The sequence below is a fragment of the Acanthopagrus latus genome, chromosome 14 (genome assembly GCF_904848185.1).
Source record: "Acanthopagrus latus isolate v.2019 chromosome 14, fAcaLat1.1, whole genome shotgun sequence".
Lineage (NCBI taxonomy): Eukaryota > Metazoa > Chordata > Actinopteri > Spariformes > Sparidae > Acanthopagrus > Acanthopagrus latus.
Genome location: NC_051052.1, coordinates 8,353,899 through 8,373,473, shown reverse-complemented (window position 1 = coordinate 8,373,473; position 19,575 = coordinate 8,353,899). Strand labels below are relative to the sequence as shown.

Here is a 19,575-nt window from a genome sequence, read left to right as displayed (position 1 = left end):
TCCACAAGCCAAGCCAGTCTCCCTGTTATTCACAGTAACCAAGCCCTCGGACCAGCACCTATAACACCACAGCTTTCATTTCACGGAGTCTGGCTATTTAGTCCCTTGCCAACAAACTATCTTGGGTGCTATTAGAGAATTTGCTTTTCATCATAACCCTTTTTTTCCTCAAACCCCACTCCCACCGAGTTCAAGCAAAGCCTATTAGAAGCCTGTTGTCTAAGAGTGCGCCGACTTAGAGCGCCTTGGGCTTTGGAAAAAATGCCCCTACATTTCCCACCTCCACTCTCCCGAGGGAACCACTTATGTGTTTTTATGTGATATGATGAAGCTGGTTGGATGTGACTGTTTATGTGCGCTGCGTGAAGGGAGCAAAGGGTGCATGTATAGGAGCGTCTGTTTTTTCCTGCTTTCATCCCCCCTCTGCAGCACACGAGTGGGCCTATCCGTAGCTGACTGTATGGCTGCCTTCCCAGTCGTTGTCAGTCAAGGTAACCCGATACGTGTGTGTGTGTGTGTGTGTGTGTGTGTGGGTGCAGTTAAACACTAAGCACCCACAAGGGGCTGCCTGGGCACGAGGACAGCCTGCAAACACAAGGTCTCCCGCTGGCTCAAAGGGCTCCTCGCGGCTCGGCGTGTCTACTTCAGATTGGCCTCTCTTCTTTTTGCTGTTCCCCTTTTTATGACGCAACCGTTAAAAGCTTCTGGCTCACATTTTTAGGGAATATCACATCATCCACAGCTTCCTGAAGCACTTTGCAGTTCCGTTTAGGTGTTCTCTCCTTAACCTCAGCGTTAAACCAACACTAATTGCTTCCGAGTGAGGGCTGACATCAACTTTGCTCGGTAAAAGTGATAAAGAGAATGGTAACACTTTACTTTGTGTTCCCCCGTTTGGCCCTTTTAAGTCGTGTAATGGACTATAAAAAAAACTGTGATTTGGTTGAAAGCGGATTTAATTCATTCTTTTATTTATTTGAAAACACACTTGACTCCTTCTGTGGGCCCTCATGAGTGGAGGCTACTGTGTAAACAGATGAGTGTAGTTAAACAAAGTTGTAATAATGTAAAATATGTCACCAGAGGATAATATCATTTGTTTCAACCCAGACTACAGAACAAAATGTTAGCAGTTAATGTTTACGCAACTCTTGGCACGTTGACATTTGTATGATATGTTTATGAACGTGTTTGTGGCGACCAAACCATGTAATTCAAGCCAAAACATGATGCTTTCCTAAACCTTATCAAGAGGGTCTTCTACCTAAACCTAAGTAAGAATACATCCCTTAACTTTTTTACTTTTTCTGATAATCAATTTATCAATCAGTCCATCAGAAGACAATCAACCACAGACTATTTCAACACATCCTCATACATCAACAACTGAATTGTTAAAAAAAGAAATGGGAACATAAGTAACCAAAATAACACAACTTCACAGGTTAGGTTTGGGCAAAACAACTTAAAGGTCCAAAAATAACGATTAAACTTGACGAATGGTGACTGATAAACAAACGATCCACCAGGTCTTGAATCTGCTGTATTATCACGTCAATTATTAACACGATATCAATATTGAATTATTATATAATTATCAGTACTGTATCAGTATTGTGATGCCCAATAGTTGCAAACGAAAAACTCCCATGTTGCCATTAACTTTGTGCTCAGACACATTACGTATGCTCTACAAATCACATAAGGCCTGCACTCAATATAATATACTCACTTCATCATTTACAGTACAGTTCGCGTGCACTTTCAGACGCTGATACTGGTTCAGCCCCGGAGCCACCGCTGCATTTTTGGCAGCGCTGGCGGTCCCTTCCCACTTTTCGACCTCTTTACAACATCTCCGGCTATTCAATAAAGAAGCTTGCGGGAGCGCAGAGGAGCAGGACGGGGGAAAGGAATAGAGTAAGCATTCAGTTCTGCCTGAATTATCCCAGGGTTTGCATCCTCGTCCTGATAAAAGAGACGGGGGGGGAGAAATCTATGGCTTATTTAAAGGCCGCTGCATCATGCTTCGAATCTGTCTTTCCCCAAACAGGACGTGAATTTTGCATGTCCGCGAGGGAAACGGCTTCGGCGCTTTACTGAGCGGCACGGCAGATTGTTAAGTGTGATGCCGGTGGTCGGGATGTTTTGTCGGATTGTGCGGATTGTGAGGTAGACGTGCTTGTGCCAGAGGAGGGTGGGTGGGTGGGGAGTGTCTGGTCGTCGGAAAAGCACGGGAAGAGGTCGGCGGAGTGCGTGTCCTCGCGGGAAAGGTCACAGCTTCCAGCGGGAGCTGTAATTACTGCCATTTTTTGTCAATAACATGTCAGCTTGAGCTCTTAAAAAATATCAAACTAAAGATTTCTTGAGCCTTAATGGACTTGAAGTGACGTTCTCTTGTGGCGAGGAGGAGATTACAGATGCTGCTGGGATGAGACTCAGAGGAGGCCATTTGGCCCCTTCTTTTTTTTTTTTTGTGGAAATCCGGCAGGCAGGAGGAAATTTGGAGGCATAATTTGGGCGCAGCGGCTTCTTGAGATGACACAGCAGAGAATAAGAATAAAGAGTTGGAGGAGGAGGAGGAGGGATAAAACACTGCAGATCAGCTTTTTACTATTAAAAGAGCTTCCTTTCTCGCAGTTTACATTAAGTGGCCGGCGCGCGGGAAAAACCAGTGATGTATAACAGTGGACCTCGCATTTAATTAAGCAGGTCCCCTCAGCCGCTTTCTTTCTTTTTTTTTTCCCCTCTTCTTTTTATCTGCTAGCCCGCATAATCATTTCATATGCGCCGTGATATCATCTGCTTAATGCGCTATTTTGCCATACAGTTAAACCTGGGCGATAAATCTGGCCGCGGTCTCCATTAATAGATGCCGGGCCTCGCTGAATAATGTGTGCATTAGATTAGCGGCGCTACAGAAGTGAACCACCGCGAAGGAGAGAAATACCTCACGTTAATCTCTCTCGGAGGCTCCCGGAGGAGGAGAACTTAGCGGCCCCCCCTTCCTTGTGGCCGGAGTCGGAGGGCGGAGGAGGCGTGCGTCTGTGCGCGACAAGAGGGAGCGGTTAAAAGACGGAGGAGGGAGCTCGAGTGCCCGTGTGTGTGTTCAAAAGGGCGTTCTCGATAATTCATTTCAGTCGTCGGACACATCCGTACGCTCCGAGCGCGAGCCTTAACAAAACTCCACATTAAAAACGAGGAGCACAATTCGTGCTCATATCCAGACGGCGGCTTTTCAAAGGCGTCAACACGCTCGCCCCGCTGAATCCGCGCGCTTAAGATTGGCCCCTCGAGAAACCCCCGCGTTTCTGACATCACTTTTCGCCCTCTTTCACTCCGCTTTTCTCTCTTAACATACTCCCGTTCCCTGATTTCCAGCGGGTGAGGAGCGATTTGAGGTGACCTCATTACGGAGGATGACAATACAACAAAAGAACGGGGTTATGAAATCGAGAAAATTCTATTTCCACCCTCCTGGCCATTCATCTCCCTGCAATAGTGGAGTCGCAACAGAGGATTCATTATTTGGTACCCTCTCCTCACTATCTTAGAAATTTGCATACTCTGCGTATATGGATGAGTGTGTGTATGCGTGCGTGTGTGTGTGTGTGTGAATCTTTGTGGTGGCTGTACTTGGAAAAGGACAAAGACTGCCGCTAGTTTTAAACGTGCGGTTAGGTTCAGGTTGAGGTAAACCTCCAGAATATTAACATCATTTCAAACAGTGTCGTCAGAAGAACAGGCAGGCTAACGTACGGTGTGAAGCGTACAATGTTCCGTGTGGAGGACCAACAACAATAAAGAGAGCAAACGGGTGTGTTTTCACCATTTTCTCAATCCTAAACCATCACGCACAACCACTTGGCCAGTGGCTTTAAGCTATTAAAACTATTAGGCTCTCCTTACCAGTTATCAGTTTTGCACATGAAGGACTCTGGAGTCAAGTTAAGCGACTTTATGTCTTATGCAACATCTGGTTAGACAAAAACAGCTTCAAAGCTACAAACAGTTCCTATGATAAGACATATCGTGACTTTTGTTATTTTCATTGTTATATTAAGGCACAGAAACGACTTTGTTAAGTTTAGGCACAAACTACTTTGCTAGGTTTAGTCTGTAACATTGACTCTGTGTATAATAAGTGACGTGAGTATGTCACTCATGGAATATAAGTTACGTACTTTCGGTTACATATTTTAACATCATTTAAAAAAACAAATCACTCTTGATTCTTGCTTACCAATAGGACATAAGCCCAGGTCTTCAGTAGGGAAGTTCAGTATATGACCCCCATCCAACCACCCCGGGCACTTGAGTAAGGGGTAACTACACCGTCAAACTTGTGTCTCTGCTGTACATGCGGATAAAGCTGGAGGCTACAATGCTGGGACAGAGGAAAGACAGAACTTAATGTATATCATTGGTCAAATGTACTAGAAATCCCAAAGAATTAAGAATTTGTCAGTCAGGGTTTGACAACGTTTAAGTGACTAATTGAACAAGTTACAAAATGTGTTTTGCTTTGACCTGTAGTACGCTAGTGTTCAGGTTTGCTCAGTGCTGCATCCTGTTGTTCAGTATTAGATTTAAGTTTTCCCAGCCATGAATGAATGAATACACAAACATTAATGTCACACACCATTTACTGTGACGCCATAACTTTAGCTGTACTCCAACTGTGAATGACTTCTAGCGTCCCTAATAATTACATGCATAAATGTATACGTGTGTGTATTCCATGTGAATGCTTAAGAGAAAAGAAAATGTACTGCCCCTTGAACTGCCACCCTGTGCACTAACCCAACCACTAATGCGCTAGGTTCCCGTGAGCCCCCACCACGACAAGGGCATCCCCGGGTTCCTGGCGAGGGTGACTGAGGGTTCAGCCCTGCGATCAGTTGCTCACAGCTGAGGCAACTGAAGTGCAGCCTTAAAAGCGGGCGTTAACCTCGAGGCCCAGAGGGCACTGCGAGTCGATAGCAGCGAAAGAGAGGGATAGAAAAACATTTTAAGAGACGTTTGAGCAGTTGTATCATTGGAAAAAAGTTGTTTTAAGTTAACTATTCATGAACATACAATTTGGTAGAGCACTTTAAAGACCGAGCATAATGCAGCGCACATGAATGTTCAATGATAATAAGTGCTGCATGTGCAGTATGACACACATAGAGGAGGGTGAGTTTAGCTTCATGATTCACTACTACTTCCTCATCACAAAACTCATTATCAATTTACAAAGACACAATAAAACATTTATGAACCATTACAAACAAATAACGACAAAATAATGACATAAATGACTCATTTGGTGCTGCATCTCGTCAGTGTTGCAAGGGACACATTCTAGTCAAAATCAATGTAGCAGAGGGAAAATTATGCACATTTTTAGCCCCAAGTATGGGTCAAGCTTTAAAAAATTAATCCACTCTAATCCACAGAGCATTACAGCCCAGTTGCCACAATACAGTGTTGGAATTTTACATTTCTGAAAACACAATACACGATAACATTTTAACAATATGTGTCATAACACATCACAGCTGGGTGAGACACCTGCTAAATGAGAGGCCACTGACCGAGGAGACAAGTCAACATTTGTAAGCATGAAACCACTGGATTTCAAGAAGACGGACGGCGGGACATTTACTAGCCACGTTACTGGCAACAAGGGCGGATATGTCATAAATGCAAGACACCGTTTGAGGCAGCATTTCAACATTTGTAAGCGTGAAACCACTGGAGACTTTTTAAAACGATGTCAGAATATTTCCCAGCCATGTAAATGGCAACAGTGCTGGGTAATTAATAAATGTTTGGGGCAGGAACAACTGCATATTTCATGGAGACGTCTGGACAACTTCCAACCCTGGAACTGGCATTTAAGAGAATTAATAAAGAGAGACCGCTGTTCAAGGTGGCATTTCAAAATTAGTAAGCATGAAACCACTGGCTATTCTTAAGCAGACATAGGGACATCTAGCCACTCAAGTGGAAACGAAGCAATATAATCAATAAATGAGAGGCCGCTTTTTGCAAGTTTTCAACATTTGTAAGCGTGAAACCGCTGGATAACTTTAAGGGGTAATCAGGACATTTTCAAGCTTCATTTATTCTGGTTTGTATGCCTAAACCGAACCTGACTATGCACACACAGCGTTGTCACAACGTAGAGAAAACTGAACCTAAAGAAATGTGAATCTGCAACATAAAGAAAAGATAAAGTTTCAACATAGCTGTGGTTTGCAGAAACACACATTCACCCTCGAGCTGCTCCCCGCCGCTTGACGAGTAAGCTGAGCCACTGGAGTTAGATATAAATAATAAACAGAGTTAAACTGCTCAATCTGCAATTATGTTCCAATTAAAACGTAGTATTTACGACTGCTGAGAGACTGGATTCATAATTATTACATACTTCTCTGATGCAAAAAAAAAAAAACCTTGAAATATTCAGTAGTTACTTTTATCTGAATTATCAAAGCAATAATATGACGCCTCCTCGCACATAAAATAGCAAACAGTGGATGGCTGCTGACGGCTGCTGATGACACTGCGTGTCAACAGGAAATGGAGAAGCGAGTCAGCCCACCTCACTTTGGTCTCACACGCGCTCAGAAAGGATGCAGCACTCCAAAAGCAGGGCATTAGGAGGGAGAGCGTGAACGTTGCTCCGTGCACACACACACACACACAGTCTAGTGATACGTGCATGCTCGTGCATTGAGATGCTGACTGTGTATGATCCAACAAAACATCCTCCCTCCCCTCCCGCAGCCTCTGAACGCGAAGACGTACTTCGACATCGCCCAAGGATTTGTTAATTAGCCTGCCAACATCTGTCCTCCCGATGCAAGATGGGATTAGAATACAAAAAAAATAAAAAAAGAACGCCCATCGTCTGATCACCTTCTATCCGCAACAGCACCCACAACAGCAGCTGTCAGCCACCCTCCATCCTCACCTTCATAGCTCTGAGGTAAAAGAAAGAAAGAAAGAAAAAAAAAAAGACTAATATTTTATGTGATCATTCATTAATAGATGTTAGCATGTTGCTGAATAATGCATGCCCCTCTCCAGGAGAGGACTGTACAGCAATAATTTGTGTGAGTGTGTGTGTGAATGGGAGCACTATCCACTTTGAAACCCATATCCTGCTTGTAATGTCCTCCACGGGCCAAAGGGAATTGATGAAATGATAACTTCTGCTCTTACGGAATGATTATAGCTGTGATTAAGTTGCACGGGACAGACCCTACAGGAGATGAAGAGGAGGGCAAAATGGCGAGGAGTACTGTCTATTCGTTTTCTCCGGTGGAGGCTTTGGGCACACGGAGCTCGATGTGGTCTCCCCGGACGTTGACAAATTACGTAATTACATTTATGTGAGTGTGTAGGATTGATTCATCAGCCAAACGCTACCGAGAGCTTCTGATTTAATTGGGGAGCTGGTGACACATGCATCTTCCTGTGATATCAAAATGAAATCACCGGCCAATATAATCCACAGAAATCAATGCAGCCCTGAGCCGATGACATATGGTTTGGTTTATGCTAAAATCCATCCCCAACAATTATTCACCATTAGAGAGTTACAAGAAACATGCTGCAATTTGTTAATTATTGTGTCAGACATGAGACAAAATCTGTAGAAATACCCCATCATTGATGTTTCAGTTAATACACAATGTGGAGGCTGGCTAATTAAGCATTCATGAGATGTCCTGGAGTGCAAATGTTCAGCCTTCGAAAGGAGCAATTTGCCGAAATTAAATAAAAAACAATGTAATTACTCCCTTACCTAGAGTTTATCCCTGTCCCCTGTTAGAACACTAATTTGCGACATCAAATACACTTGAAAAATATCAAATTACGCCCAAATTCTGTCTTTCACCAACATAGCAGGGGGAACTTTTCGTAATGAACATGGAAAAAAATCACTGACGCTGAGATTTCTTCTATCTACAGTATTGTGGAAATTAAATCATGATGTGTGTTGTCACAGCAGTAAAGTCAGCTGCAAGCACAGTAGCAGGCCGGGGCTAGCTTGTTAGCATGCGACTCTTTGCAACGCAACGCATACACGTCACAACATCAAAACTCCTATCCTTCCACATTCTGTTGCTCTCTTTTCGTAGTCTAGAATGTTTTCCCCCAAAATTCTTCAAGGTTTAATATCACACGATTAAAAAAAGAGACACCATTTAAAGTAAGTCCTAGATTCCCAATAATGGGACTATCATTGTGAAAATCTACTAAAAGGTGAAATATGTAAGAACTGACCACTTTCCAAACAAACAGGGGACGGCGTATCTCCACAGCAATGAAAAGTAGGCGCTAAATGTTGCTGCCGTCAGCTAGTCAGCTCAGTTAACAGTGCAGCGAGCGGTCTTATCAGCCGTCTTTGCCCAGACTGAGAGCTTGGAGCGTTGGATATGTGTTGGCGTTGTCTACTTTCAGATAATCCATTGATTGTTTGGTTGGATTGTTAAAGGTCATAAAACAGTGAGAAACCACAATTACAAAGAACTGAACTGACATCTTGGAATGGAAGCAAAACTCTGTAAAGCTCAATACTACTAGAAATGTGTTTTTTTTTGTTTGTTTTGGTTTTTTTTATCATTTGGATGAACTCACCCTTTTAAACTTGTGTCTGCTTAGAACAAGTTATATTAAACAAGATACTGTCTGGATAGCTGAGCACCACTGAGTTACTTTATATTTTTTTTCACTGTCATATTCAGTCCATCGTGTCTGAGTTGGTCCTCAAAATGTGTAGATGGTGTCTATTACGGACAGTAATGACGGATAATGTTCTGGTTTTTTACGCCTGAGGTTGGATGGTGTTTTCTTCAAGTCCAATATCAGATCCAATTACCTGAGTGGAAATGTGTCATTTTCACAAATGGCACCAAGATCCTACATTCAGACACTCGCACCATTTGAATAAAGCCCAAGATGATTTCATGCGTGGAAAGATGCCAGAAGAGAAAATGTAGGAATGCAGCGCAATCAAAAGAAACCACGTTTGTCTTTTTATCTGAATATTCAGCCCGTAACATGGCTCTTGTGTAAAATGGAGGTTTCATCGTGAAATACGGGGTTCGCCTGCAATAATGTGAGTGTGTTGTCATACCATCCAGCAGTGTAATTCATAACAGGGTGCATTTGCATGAATTTTACTCATTGTGTCACATGCACATCACATATATTGTTGCCGATAGGGTCCCTGCTGAGAAGACGTAATGAGCTCTTCAACCCCGAAGAGGCAGGCATAACTCGCATGTTCTGCTGTCACTGTGACAATGGAGGGGTTTATCACTGCCAAAGGCTTGGGGGAGAGAGTGTGAGCAGGATGCACTGGGGAGATCAGGGGGGAAGTATTATATACTGTATACAAAGAGAGACTGAGATAGCGTGAGAGCACGAGAGAAATAAAAAAAAAAAAAAAAATAAAAAAAAAAGATCTCCTCCAGCCTGTCATGCATTCATAACCGAGCCATGTTTCAGCATGTAGAGGAGTATCAAGTGGAATTACGCTGCTGCAGCTCGCTGGGCACTTTCAGGCAACATTTCCCACTGTGTCCCTCGCAGCAGCGCTAACCTTCTGTCCCACCCTCTCTTCTGACAGTCTTCGTCTGGCTTTCTCTCTTGCATCTCTGCCTGTGTTCTTGCATGTGGTTTCCTTTTTTTCTCCCTCCCTCAGACTGTGTCAGGAGGGTAAAGAGAAATAGAGCGGACAGGGATCATCTTCACCGCCTTTTAGAAGACAAAGCCCCCCCAGGAGGCGAGCATTGACAAAAGGCATGACAAACACGCCTCAGAACAGCCAGGAAGTTTGACTGCAATGTTGCCTCTGTATATATAACAGACCTTTAAATAAACCAAGGTTTTCTGGGATTCTGGGTTGGGTTCAAGATGTGGATGGCATGCCAAAAGGATGACTTTAGAGAGAGTGGAAGCAATTTTAGCTTGACTGTCCATCATTTAGTTGTAGTCAACATAGTGAAATCATGACTTGTCGATGATCAATCTTGTTGAATCTTCTTGTAAATAATGTTTAAGAAAAACAGCTACGGAGGACTGAAACTGCCCAGATCAAAACTAAATAACAAAATAATAAACATATAAATACATACATTGATTTGACCTGCTGTTGGATTCACACTCCAAACACATAGGAGGCACCAGAGTTAACCCTAACTTCTTCAAACGTTAGCTGTGGTTAGCTAACGAGCACAGTTAACTGTGCAGCCAGACAGGGAGCTCAGACCTAACTGGTTTGCATGCTAACTGCAATAAATAGCTCAGCAACACATCGATTGTTATTTCTTCACATTCTGTTTTCTTTTAGTTAATTTTTTTTTTTTTTTTTACATATTTCCCCTTTAATGTAGCAGTTAATAAAGGTCAGAGTCTGAGGCACTGGCTATTTCCTGGACCAACCTGGTGCAAACCAATTTTATCTGTACATTTTATTTCAGCATCAAAACCAGTGGTGGCTGATGAAGCATGAACACACTCTATCTACCAGTTCAAGAGAGAATTTTGTCGTGAGTGTATGTTAAAGCTCTGACAGACACTGCAGGAGTTTTCTTATTTAAGCTACTTATTTCATCCGACTGCCTTGTCTCTTTCCAAGCAGCATCCTCCTCCACTGTATTCTGTCATACCAGTTTGCGTTCTGCTACTGTGGCGTGAAGATCAGGCTTATCCAGTTCAAGGACTTTTAATCTCAACTTTTCCTCCAAAATCGTCATTGCAAAGTGAACGTAACACAAGTGATTTCACCGAGTTTTTTGATGCCAGAATCAACTCGTTGCTAATTATAGCCGACCCGGCCTTATTGTAATGAGCTTTTCCACTTGTGCTGCATCGCCACCACAGAGGTCTGAATAGAAATGGGTATCAGGAGCTGAGACAATAAAACATATTTTAAAGGTTAAAAGAAAATTAATGATTAAGTATGGCTACTGACTGGTGGTTTTCTACATGGATGAATATGTCATACTACAGCTATATTGACATATTGATATTGACTATTACAGCTTAAATGATGGTGATTCCCAATGAAGTAGTTGTAACTTCCTGCATTTGCGAGTGAGCATATGGAAAGATAGAGGAGAAGCTCAACTAATTAAACTGTAACAAATCCACATATTTAGTTGGCTGTAACACCTGAACACTGCAGGACCACGTGACAGCTAGCTAGCAACTTAGCAGAGTTGTCTGGAAAGTTTGTAAAAGTGATGGATAAATAATTGAAAAGCTAAAATAGTTACAATATTATAAAGAGTTTAAAAAGTTTGCCAAAAGTAGCTTAATGGATAAATGGCTCAAACTATTAGCTAACTGTAATGTTTAACCAGTTTGAGTAGTCTGCTGTAAATAATGGGTAAATGGCTCAAACGGTTAGCTAAACCATTTACATAATTTGCTCAAAGTAGCCTGATATCTAACAGATAGCTAGCGGTAATAACCAAGTTAGTTGTAATTTTTTAGTAAATGGCTAACTGTAATGTATAAATAGTTTAAAAGGTTTGCTAAAAGTAGCCTAATGGATAACTGGCTCAAACAATTAGCTAACTAGCCTATGGTGAATTAAAAGTTTTTGTAGTTTGCTGAAAATAATGGATAAATGGCTCTCACGATGTGCTAGCTGTGATTAACAAGCAATTAAAATAGTCCAAAAGTAGGCGGACTATCTTAACATAGCTGAAGTAGTCAGCTGAGGAGTTATTGGTTGAGGTGAGTTGAGTAAATGGTTCAAATAGATGGCAACACTGATAAACGACTGAAACTTTGGCTCAACATAATGGATAAACGTTTCTAAAATGATTAGGTAAAAAGTTATGGATAAATCCAGGAGACATCCAGCGCAAGTCTATCAAACTTGACCAAACCGATCTGAACTTGTCCAATTTCACTTAATAGAAAATGTTGTAAAAAGATAAATAACTATAAAGATAAAGCGATTAAATGACACTCAGTGTTTTACCAGTTGAATGATGATGGGCAGGGAGCTCATCTCACAGGTGTATGACATAAAATATAAAACAAGAGGGAAAATGGAAAATGTTGCATTGGCAAAATATTAAAAAGGCTGAACCTCACCCTAACCCAGTGACCCGCAAAACAGGGGAATTGAGGCAATAAAATGTAAGGATTACATAGTTATGGGTAAATGTTGGGGAGGCTTTATATTCTTACATGCATACATTTAAATTATTTAACTGCACTTTATTATTTATTCATGTATTCAGTTATACATTTGACTTATCCGATTAGTGACGCTGCTTCTGGGAGTCCGTACGTGCCTCTAGAAATTACTGCAGTTACAGCTTTGTTCACGGTGCACGCTGGTTGTTTTTTTCCCCCATTAAATCAGGAAGCCGTCCTCATCCTGTGGGCTGTGCCGTGTCTCCAATCGAATCTTTACAGTATATATCCCTTTTGCTCTCCACAACAGCAGCCCACAAATCAGTTCATCGTTTCTGCATCCCAAAATGGTTGTTGGAGCAGCAACAAGCAACAGTGCAAGATAAATGAGGGCAGGCACATTGTAATTTCCATATCAATCACGGCTGGCGTCAGGGGCTTAACTTGGGGAGAAACAGAGGGAGAGGAAAGAAAGAGAGAAAATAGACGCTTTTGTAGTTATGAAAAATCTACGCCGGCTTTTATTTAATGAAGCGCGTTTCAAATGGCGGGATCAGGTAATGCACCGTGTGGCGCGGAGCCAACCTGATGACCAGGTGACTGACTGACTGCCTGCCTCGAACAATCCTTGAAATGGTTTCAGAATCTCCGCCGCCTTCGACGTCCACGGTCGCAAAGAGAGCGCGGCCGTCATTCAGACCATACATGTCCGGCAAAGTTATCTTCCAGGGACATTAACACTGGGTCGCGGCTGTCAGCGCGTGTTGTCACCGGGCCTCGATGTGGAGGTGCGGGCTGACAGGGGCTGGCAGGAAGTGCGAGAACGGCGGATGAAAAGCGGGGAGGAAAATGGACGGAGAGAGGGAGTGAGGGGGGAGGGGGGAGGGGGGAGGGGGAGGCCCTGAAGGCACCGTAACAAGTTCTCAGGAGTTAGGCTGGTAAAACTTTGCGCCGGCGTCATCTCGTTAAGTGCTGGAGTCGTTGAAGGACACCGGACAGCTGATTGAACGGTGTTGACTTCAGCACAATTTCCTCCTCGTGGCGACGTGTATCAACCAGGCCGTGGGGTCCAGATATTCCGCAGCTTAACTACCTCTCAGGTCTCCCACTGTGACAAATGGCTTCTGTCTCTTCTAATGTAATATTTGTTTCTACTTCTGAGAGCCTCTCGGCTACTCCGCGGCGAGTCTGTCTGCCGACTGCTTCATTGTGTTAGCTGACTTTATTCCCCGACCGCCTGTCAATTGGTGGACCGTCTGAGTGTTCTCGTCTGTCTGTCTTTTGTCTCATTGCCTGCTCTGTCCTTTTTTTTTTTTCTTTTTTTTCCCTCCGCGAGCTCTTTCCACTGCTCCCTCGTCAACCCCTTTCCAACATCTCCCTGCCTCCCCTGTGCTCTCCGTCTGTCTCCCTTCCCTCTCCTATTCTCTCATTCTCGTTGCCTCTCTGCCACCCCCCCCACACACACACACACACACACCACCTCCTCCTCCTCCCACTCTCTCTCTCTCTCTCCCTCTCTCTCTCTCTCTCTCTCTCTCTCTCCACTTTACCGCCATGTCTTTGCTCCAGATGCTAGCTGTCTCAGCTCTGTGGGCCGCGTCTCGGTGATGGGCCCCTCCAGGAATTCAAAGCACCATTCTGGCATTTTCTTCCAAGCAATTGCTTTTTGCAGTAATAAAGGGGGAGTAGCTTTAGCATCTCTCTCTGAATGGGCTTACTGGCCCTAGGCAAAACAAGCACAAGTGCACATCCCTGAATCCTCCCGAGGCGGGAGCACACCGCAAGACTGTCCGGATTCAGACCCAATTAAGCCGTCTCGCACACTCTACAGTGCTGCTTTCAAAGCCCCGACGTTAATCACTTTTTCTTTGTCAAAGGCTCCAAATGAGGCTCCTGAATCTCAAATTTTGTTTGTACTTTTCCTTTTAATCAGAAAACTCCCGAGCTGTATCGTCATTTGCATGCCATCATGGCCGATGCCCGTCCTCTGACTGGGACCTGTTGAGCCCCGCAGTCATACGCCACTCGGAATATGATATGTAAATATTATACATGCAGTTTCAATGGTAATTAAAGTCGCATTGACACCAAATTAATTCACGATGGGACACGCAGCATTTAAGGTGCAATTAGCCATGGAGGCGGGCGGCGGCGATACTTCGCCTAGCCGCAAACTCCCAGCGCTTCACAATTTGTTTTCACATTAAGTAAATGTCAGAGCGTATTAGCATGCTATTATGGCATCAGTGTTTTCGCTTTTCTTTTTTTGACACAGCGGGGTTCTGGCTGGGGAAAAAAAAAAAAAAAAAAGGTGGAGGTAGAGATGACTTTAAGCCCGGGAAGAGGAAAGGACGAGGCGACGGGAGAAACAGAGTCAGAGAGACAGGAGAGCAGCTTTGATGCAACTTTTACTGCGGCTCGGTGTAAACAAGCGCGCCAACTGTTGTAGCTGTAAACTGTTCCGAGGCCGTGGAGCAGCTGCGGAGGAACAGGCCGCGTGCTGTTTCACCACAGATGAAGCCGCGATAACAAAACTGCACAGCAAAGGCGGGAAGGATTTACTGTAAAGTACAGCAAAAAGCTACACAACAACTCAGCTATAGTTTCTAAAGCACTCTCCACTGTCTCCACGCCACGAGAGTATACTGTGTATGATATGGTCTGTGCTCGGGCTCTGGCATTACATCTCTCTTTCATTAAGCAGTCTTTCCTCATGTGTTTACCTAAAATCAATAGTTTAAACAGGAGGCACGCACAGATGTATTACTGAAACAGGAAGCACCGAGGCCGTAATTGATTGCATACCTGCATTTATAAGTGTTGTGTGTATTAGGCCTGTCAACTGAAAGGCCAGCGTTCATTGATTCGGTGAAAGGCGGCAGAGAACAATGCGCCGCGTTCGATGTAATTTCAAAATAGATCTGCTTGACTTCTGTGTTTCTGTGTGAATCAACAGGGTTCTCGCCGAAGCTGCTTATCTCAACTCTGGTCTATTATTGAACAAGACTAAGAGTGTGCAGCCACCCGAGGCTTTTTCAGCCCATTTACCTGTCAAGGTATTATTTTGAAGGTCTGTGTCTTTTGTTTACTTTTCATTTCCGCCCTTTGTCTGTTTCCCTGCCCCCCTTCACCCCTCACCTGTGCTCTGTTAGTTATCATCCCTTGTTAAGTCCCTGTCTTCCTGTCTCTCTCTCTTTGTTCCGACTTCATCTGTTCTCTGTTGCCCTTGTGTTCCTGTGGGTCCCTGTCCCAACTTCCTGTCATGTGTTCCCAGCATTTGGTTCCTCATTCCTCGCGTTATTTCCGGCTTGGTTTTCCTATTTTGCTATCAGCCTTTTGCCGCTACATTTTTGTATTCTGATTCTGTATTTTGGATTCGATGGTGATGGCATCACAGCACGCACATGTAAAATAACCCAAATCAAAAGAAACATAAAGTTTGCATAGAGATGTATTTATCTTGGCGACTGAGTTTGTCCTTTGAGCCAAATGCTAATTATGAACTAGCTAGCACACTGACATTTAGCAGGTGTATGGTTTATCATGTTTATCATATTAGTTTAGCCTGTTAGCATGCTAATACTTGCTAATACGTAGAGCTTGTCATTGCATGTGCAAATAAATCTTCAGCACCACATTTTTAAACTGAACATACTTGATTTAATCAAAAATAACATACATGTCTTGTTGACAGCCAGATGGGATATTAACCCAACAGTTCAGTACAAAACTAGCTTATATAAGCACTGTATTTTAAATAGGCTAGTAGCTATAGGCTAGCACTCAATGTAGCGATGGTATGAGCAGATGTTTCCACTCATTGAATGCAAAGGCTGAGAAAGGAAGTGAACAAACTATAGTAAGTGGCCACGAAATATCCCAAATCACAAAAAGGACATTATGAGTACAGCATTGTGTAGCAAAAAGTTGATAAATGTTACCAAAAAGCGCCAACTTGCAAAAACTCGGGACATGAGTCAGAAAAGTCAGTATACGTCCTTTGGGTGCAACTACTGTCAGTAGAAAATTTGATGAAAACCCATCCAAAGTTGATATATGACGGTATTTCGGTCAGCAAACCTCTGCAAACTCAACAGATGCTCCGTGTAAAAACTGGAGAATGTTGTTCAAAAGGAGGCAATTCACTTGTCAACCATGGCGCTTTGTCACTGTGCGTCCCTGGTTTGATGTAATTGCCTGTCCACAGTCCAAAGTGCAACATCAACACATTCTTGAAACTTCTGGGATGATGGATGCCCTTTGCCTCACGGCGAGCGCCAACAGCAGCAACCATATGCCTGAAGATCCCTATCAAGCATTCCCTTAATTCAAAAAATGTTCTATTCACTCACTGCCAGATGACAGGAAGCAGCGTGGCTTGACACATGAGTGCAGGGCTGTGCTGAAAAACACAGCGCCTGTGGCCACAATGCCATCTCCCATTTAATGTCAATGGGTCCCTGCACAGACTGAGAATGATCCCCTCGCTGCTTAATATTTCATGACGCCGGTCGCAAAAATTCTTATTATTCCTCCTTTGCCTTACAAAACTCGACGCCTTCCATCTGTGGCGCGTTCATTATGCAATAACAGCGATACCTCCACCCCGCCTTCTTCAAATGACACTCATCAGGGTCTTTAAATTTTGCAAAGCCGCCTTTCTTAAAAGCTGCTCAAATATGTATGCAGTCTCTGGCCCCATTTCCGGGGGTCCATAACGGTGCTCTTTGCTTCCTCGGTGGAAAAACTCAACAGGTTGACTCCTTTTATGAATTTACATCCCCGGGCCATCGGCGGCCCTCTCTGCTGCTTCCCAACTCGCCGTCTCTCCCTCCCTGCAGAGGAAAAGAGGCTCGAGGCTATGCTGAAAATAAGATAAGATATTCAAATATGTCCACAAGTTCTCGTGTTTTTTTTTTTTTGAGGGGGGGCAGCCAAGTCCCACTTTCTCAGCTTGTGATCAGAAAAAAATCTCCGACAGAGGTGTGTGTGCGTCTGGGTGGGTAAACCCGTGCGTGATTACGTGTTTTCGAGCTCTTAGAAGGGCACGTCGCACCGTCTCTTTCCCCGCGGATGCCCCCCCGAGCCGCGGTTCTCCGTGACAGTCAATAATCCATCGATCCAGTGAAACAAACAAAGCGGGCGGGGGGAAACACGGGAGACCACGCTGAGAGACAGGCCGTTCCGATGGGTCAAACGCTTTCATCCCCCGGCAGGAGCAGCATGTGTGTATGTGTGTGTGTATATATGTGTGTGTGTGTGTGTGTGTGTGTGTGTGTGTGTGTGTGTGTGTGTGTGTGACCTTTCTGCATTCTCAACCAAATCCGTGCAGGGTAATGTCCATGCATGTGCAAGCGGGTCACGGGGTGCGACCCTGACTAACTGCTTTGATGCACCGGCGCTCGCAAGTAACCCACATATGTGCCCTGATGTATGTTACATTCATTAATATCTCTAATGTATGTTGTTTGCCCTTGAGCGTGTAGATCTGCCTGCGCATATAGGTGCGCGCGCGTGCCCGCAATGATTACGCTGGAAAGGCTGGAGTGAATCAGCAATCGCTTTTTGACGCTGAAGGTTGCTGTAAGAAGGGAGTCGCACATGACCTCTCCTCCTGTCCTCCCCCTCTATATACACCCCACCACTCCCCTCCTCCAGCCCTTCATCCGCACCCCCCCCCTTTGCAGTTTTCAGACCGGGACCACAGCCGCTGCAAACATTCCTCAGCTCTCCCGAAGCTAAGATTAGCATACTGATTAGCTAGCCTTGTGGCTCTATCTTTCCTGCGGGCTCACAAGCAGGGGCTACAGCCTCATGAATACATAATGGCGCTGTCGGCAAACAGAATGCATGGCTGAGAGCTTCCAGGCGAGGGAGCTAGTGCACAGAATACAATGCTCTTATTATTTTTCTTCTTTCTTCTTCTTTTTTTTTTCCCTCTCCTCTTTTGTAATATAATCAGAGGGTACTGAAGCATTCTCGTGTGATTAGAGTCTCCAACACGGTATGAGCGGTTAAATTGTCGAGCCGCTGCCATTTATCTTGAGCCTCTCTCTCTCTCTCGTCTCTCTCCGTTTGTGTTCGCCCTCTTTTTGGATTCTTTTCACTTTCTTTTTCTCCCCACTTTTTCACCTCTCTCACCCCCTCCAGCAGGGCTCATCTCCTCCCCTCTGCCCCCTCGCCCTACCGTTCTTCCCCTCCCCTCCTTTCTCCTTACCGAGGCATTAGCGGAGGATATCGAGCCACCTCCCGCTCTCACCTCTTTCAACGACATCTCTCTCTCTCTCTCTCTCTCTTTCTCTCTCCCTCTCTCTCTCTCGTCCTCTCCTCTCAGAAGGGCCCGAGCGAGGATGGCGGATCGTGTGAAGTTGGATGTTGATTCTAGGTGACAGGCACCATATGAGTCATAGCCATAATCACAGAGCTCCCCTCTACACAGACAGACACACACACACACACACACACACACACACACACACACACACACACACACACACCACCGCCCCCCCACCCCACCCCCTTTGGCTGCACAACACAGCACCACAGCAAAGCAAAGCAAAAAGCGCCCTTGGTACAAACAATAGCTATACAGTACACACCATGCATTTAAATGTCTCAAATACGTACAGTATTTGTTTCCCTCTCTCACAGACAGGAATGCCGCTGGGAGTCCCTCAGAAAGGGTGAAAAGTGCAAATACATCTATGCAAGTTGTTGTTTTTCTGGCCATATGTATACCTGAGTACTGGGAAAGTGCATATGTATACAGCATTATAGCAGGGCTGCCACTGATGACAGCAATATTTAGATTTTTGATTGATCATTTGGTTGTTGGGTCTCCAAAATGTCAGAAAATGGTGGAAAATGTCAATCGGTGTTGCCCATAACACAAGGCGATGACATTAAGCGTCTTGTTTCATCCACAACCCAAAGATTTTTAGATTTTACTGTCTTGGAGGAATAAAAGAGCACAGAAAGAAAATAATCTAATTTACAGTAGCGATATGTAACACCAAAGTAGCCTGTAGCTGCCGTTAGCTCGATTAGCCGTGCATGTAGTGGTCCAGACGGGGAGCACAGGAATGTTGGACTGTTGCTAGCTGGTTAGCATGCTAACTTGAGTAAATGAAATACAACCAAATACACAAGGGCCAGAATGTCAGACTGTTATTTCTTCACATTGCAACCATAAGAACTTGGAATAAGATCATTTTGGCTTTGTTTTCTTGAAGAATTACTCAAACCAATTAAGTGATTTTGAAAACAAATGGCAAATACTCTTCCTGGAGCTCTCTGTCCTCATTGGATGAAGAGGGCAGGGATACCAGATATTGTTTTCCTTTTACTGCTTGAGCACGGGGAGGGGAGACATGGGTTGCTGACCCAATACTGTTGGAATAAAGAGCTATTTAACAG

The 19,575-nt window shown here is 44.1% G+C and overlaps 1 protein-coding gene across 5 annotated transcripts in view; it reads right to left on the bottom strand.

The window, feature by feature from the left end:
• The window catches only part of tafa5a (TAFA chemokine like family member 5a), a 266,925-nt gene that overhangs the window by 138,921 nt on the left and 108,429 nt on the right, over positions 1 to 19,575 (bottom strand). The window contains exon 4 of one of the 5 annotated variants that reach the window (XM_037122492.1): positions 4,278 to 4,387. The exons of the other annotated variants lie outside the window; for them this stretch is intronic. Within the exon in view, the coding sequence (XP_036978387.1) occupies positions 4,330 to 4,387 (58 nt within the window). The 3' untranslated portion in view covers positions 4,278 to 4,329. Of the gene's footprint in view, positions 1 to 4,277; positions 4,388 to 19,575 lie in introns of those variants that run through there. 5 annotated transcript variants of the gene reach the window in all.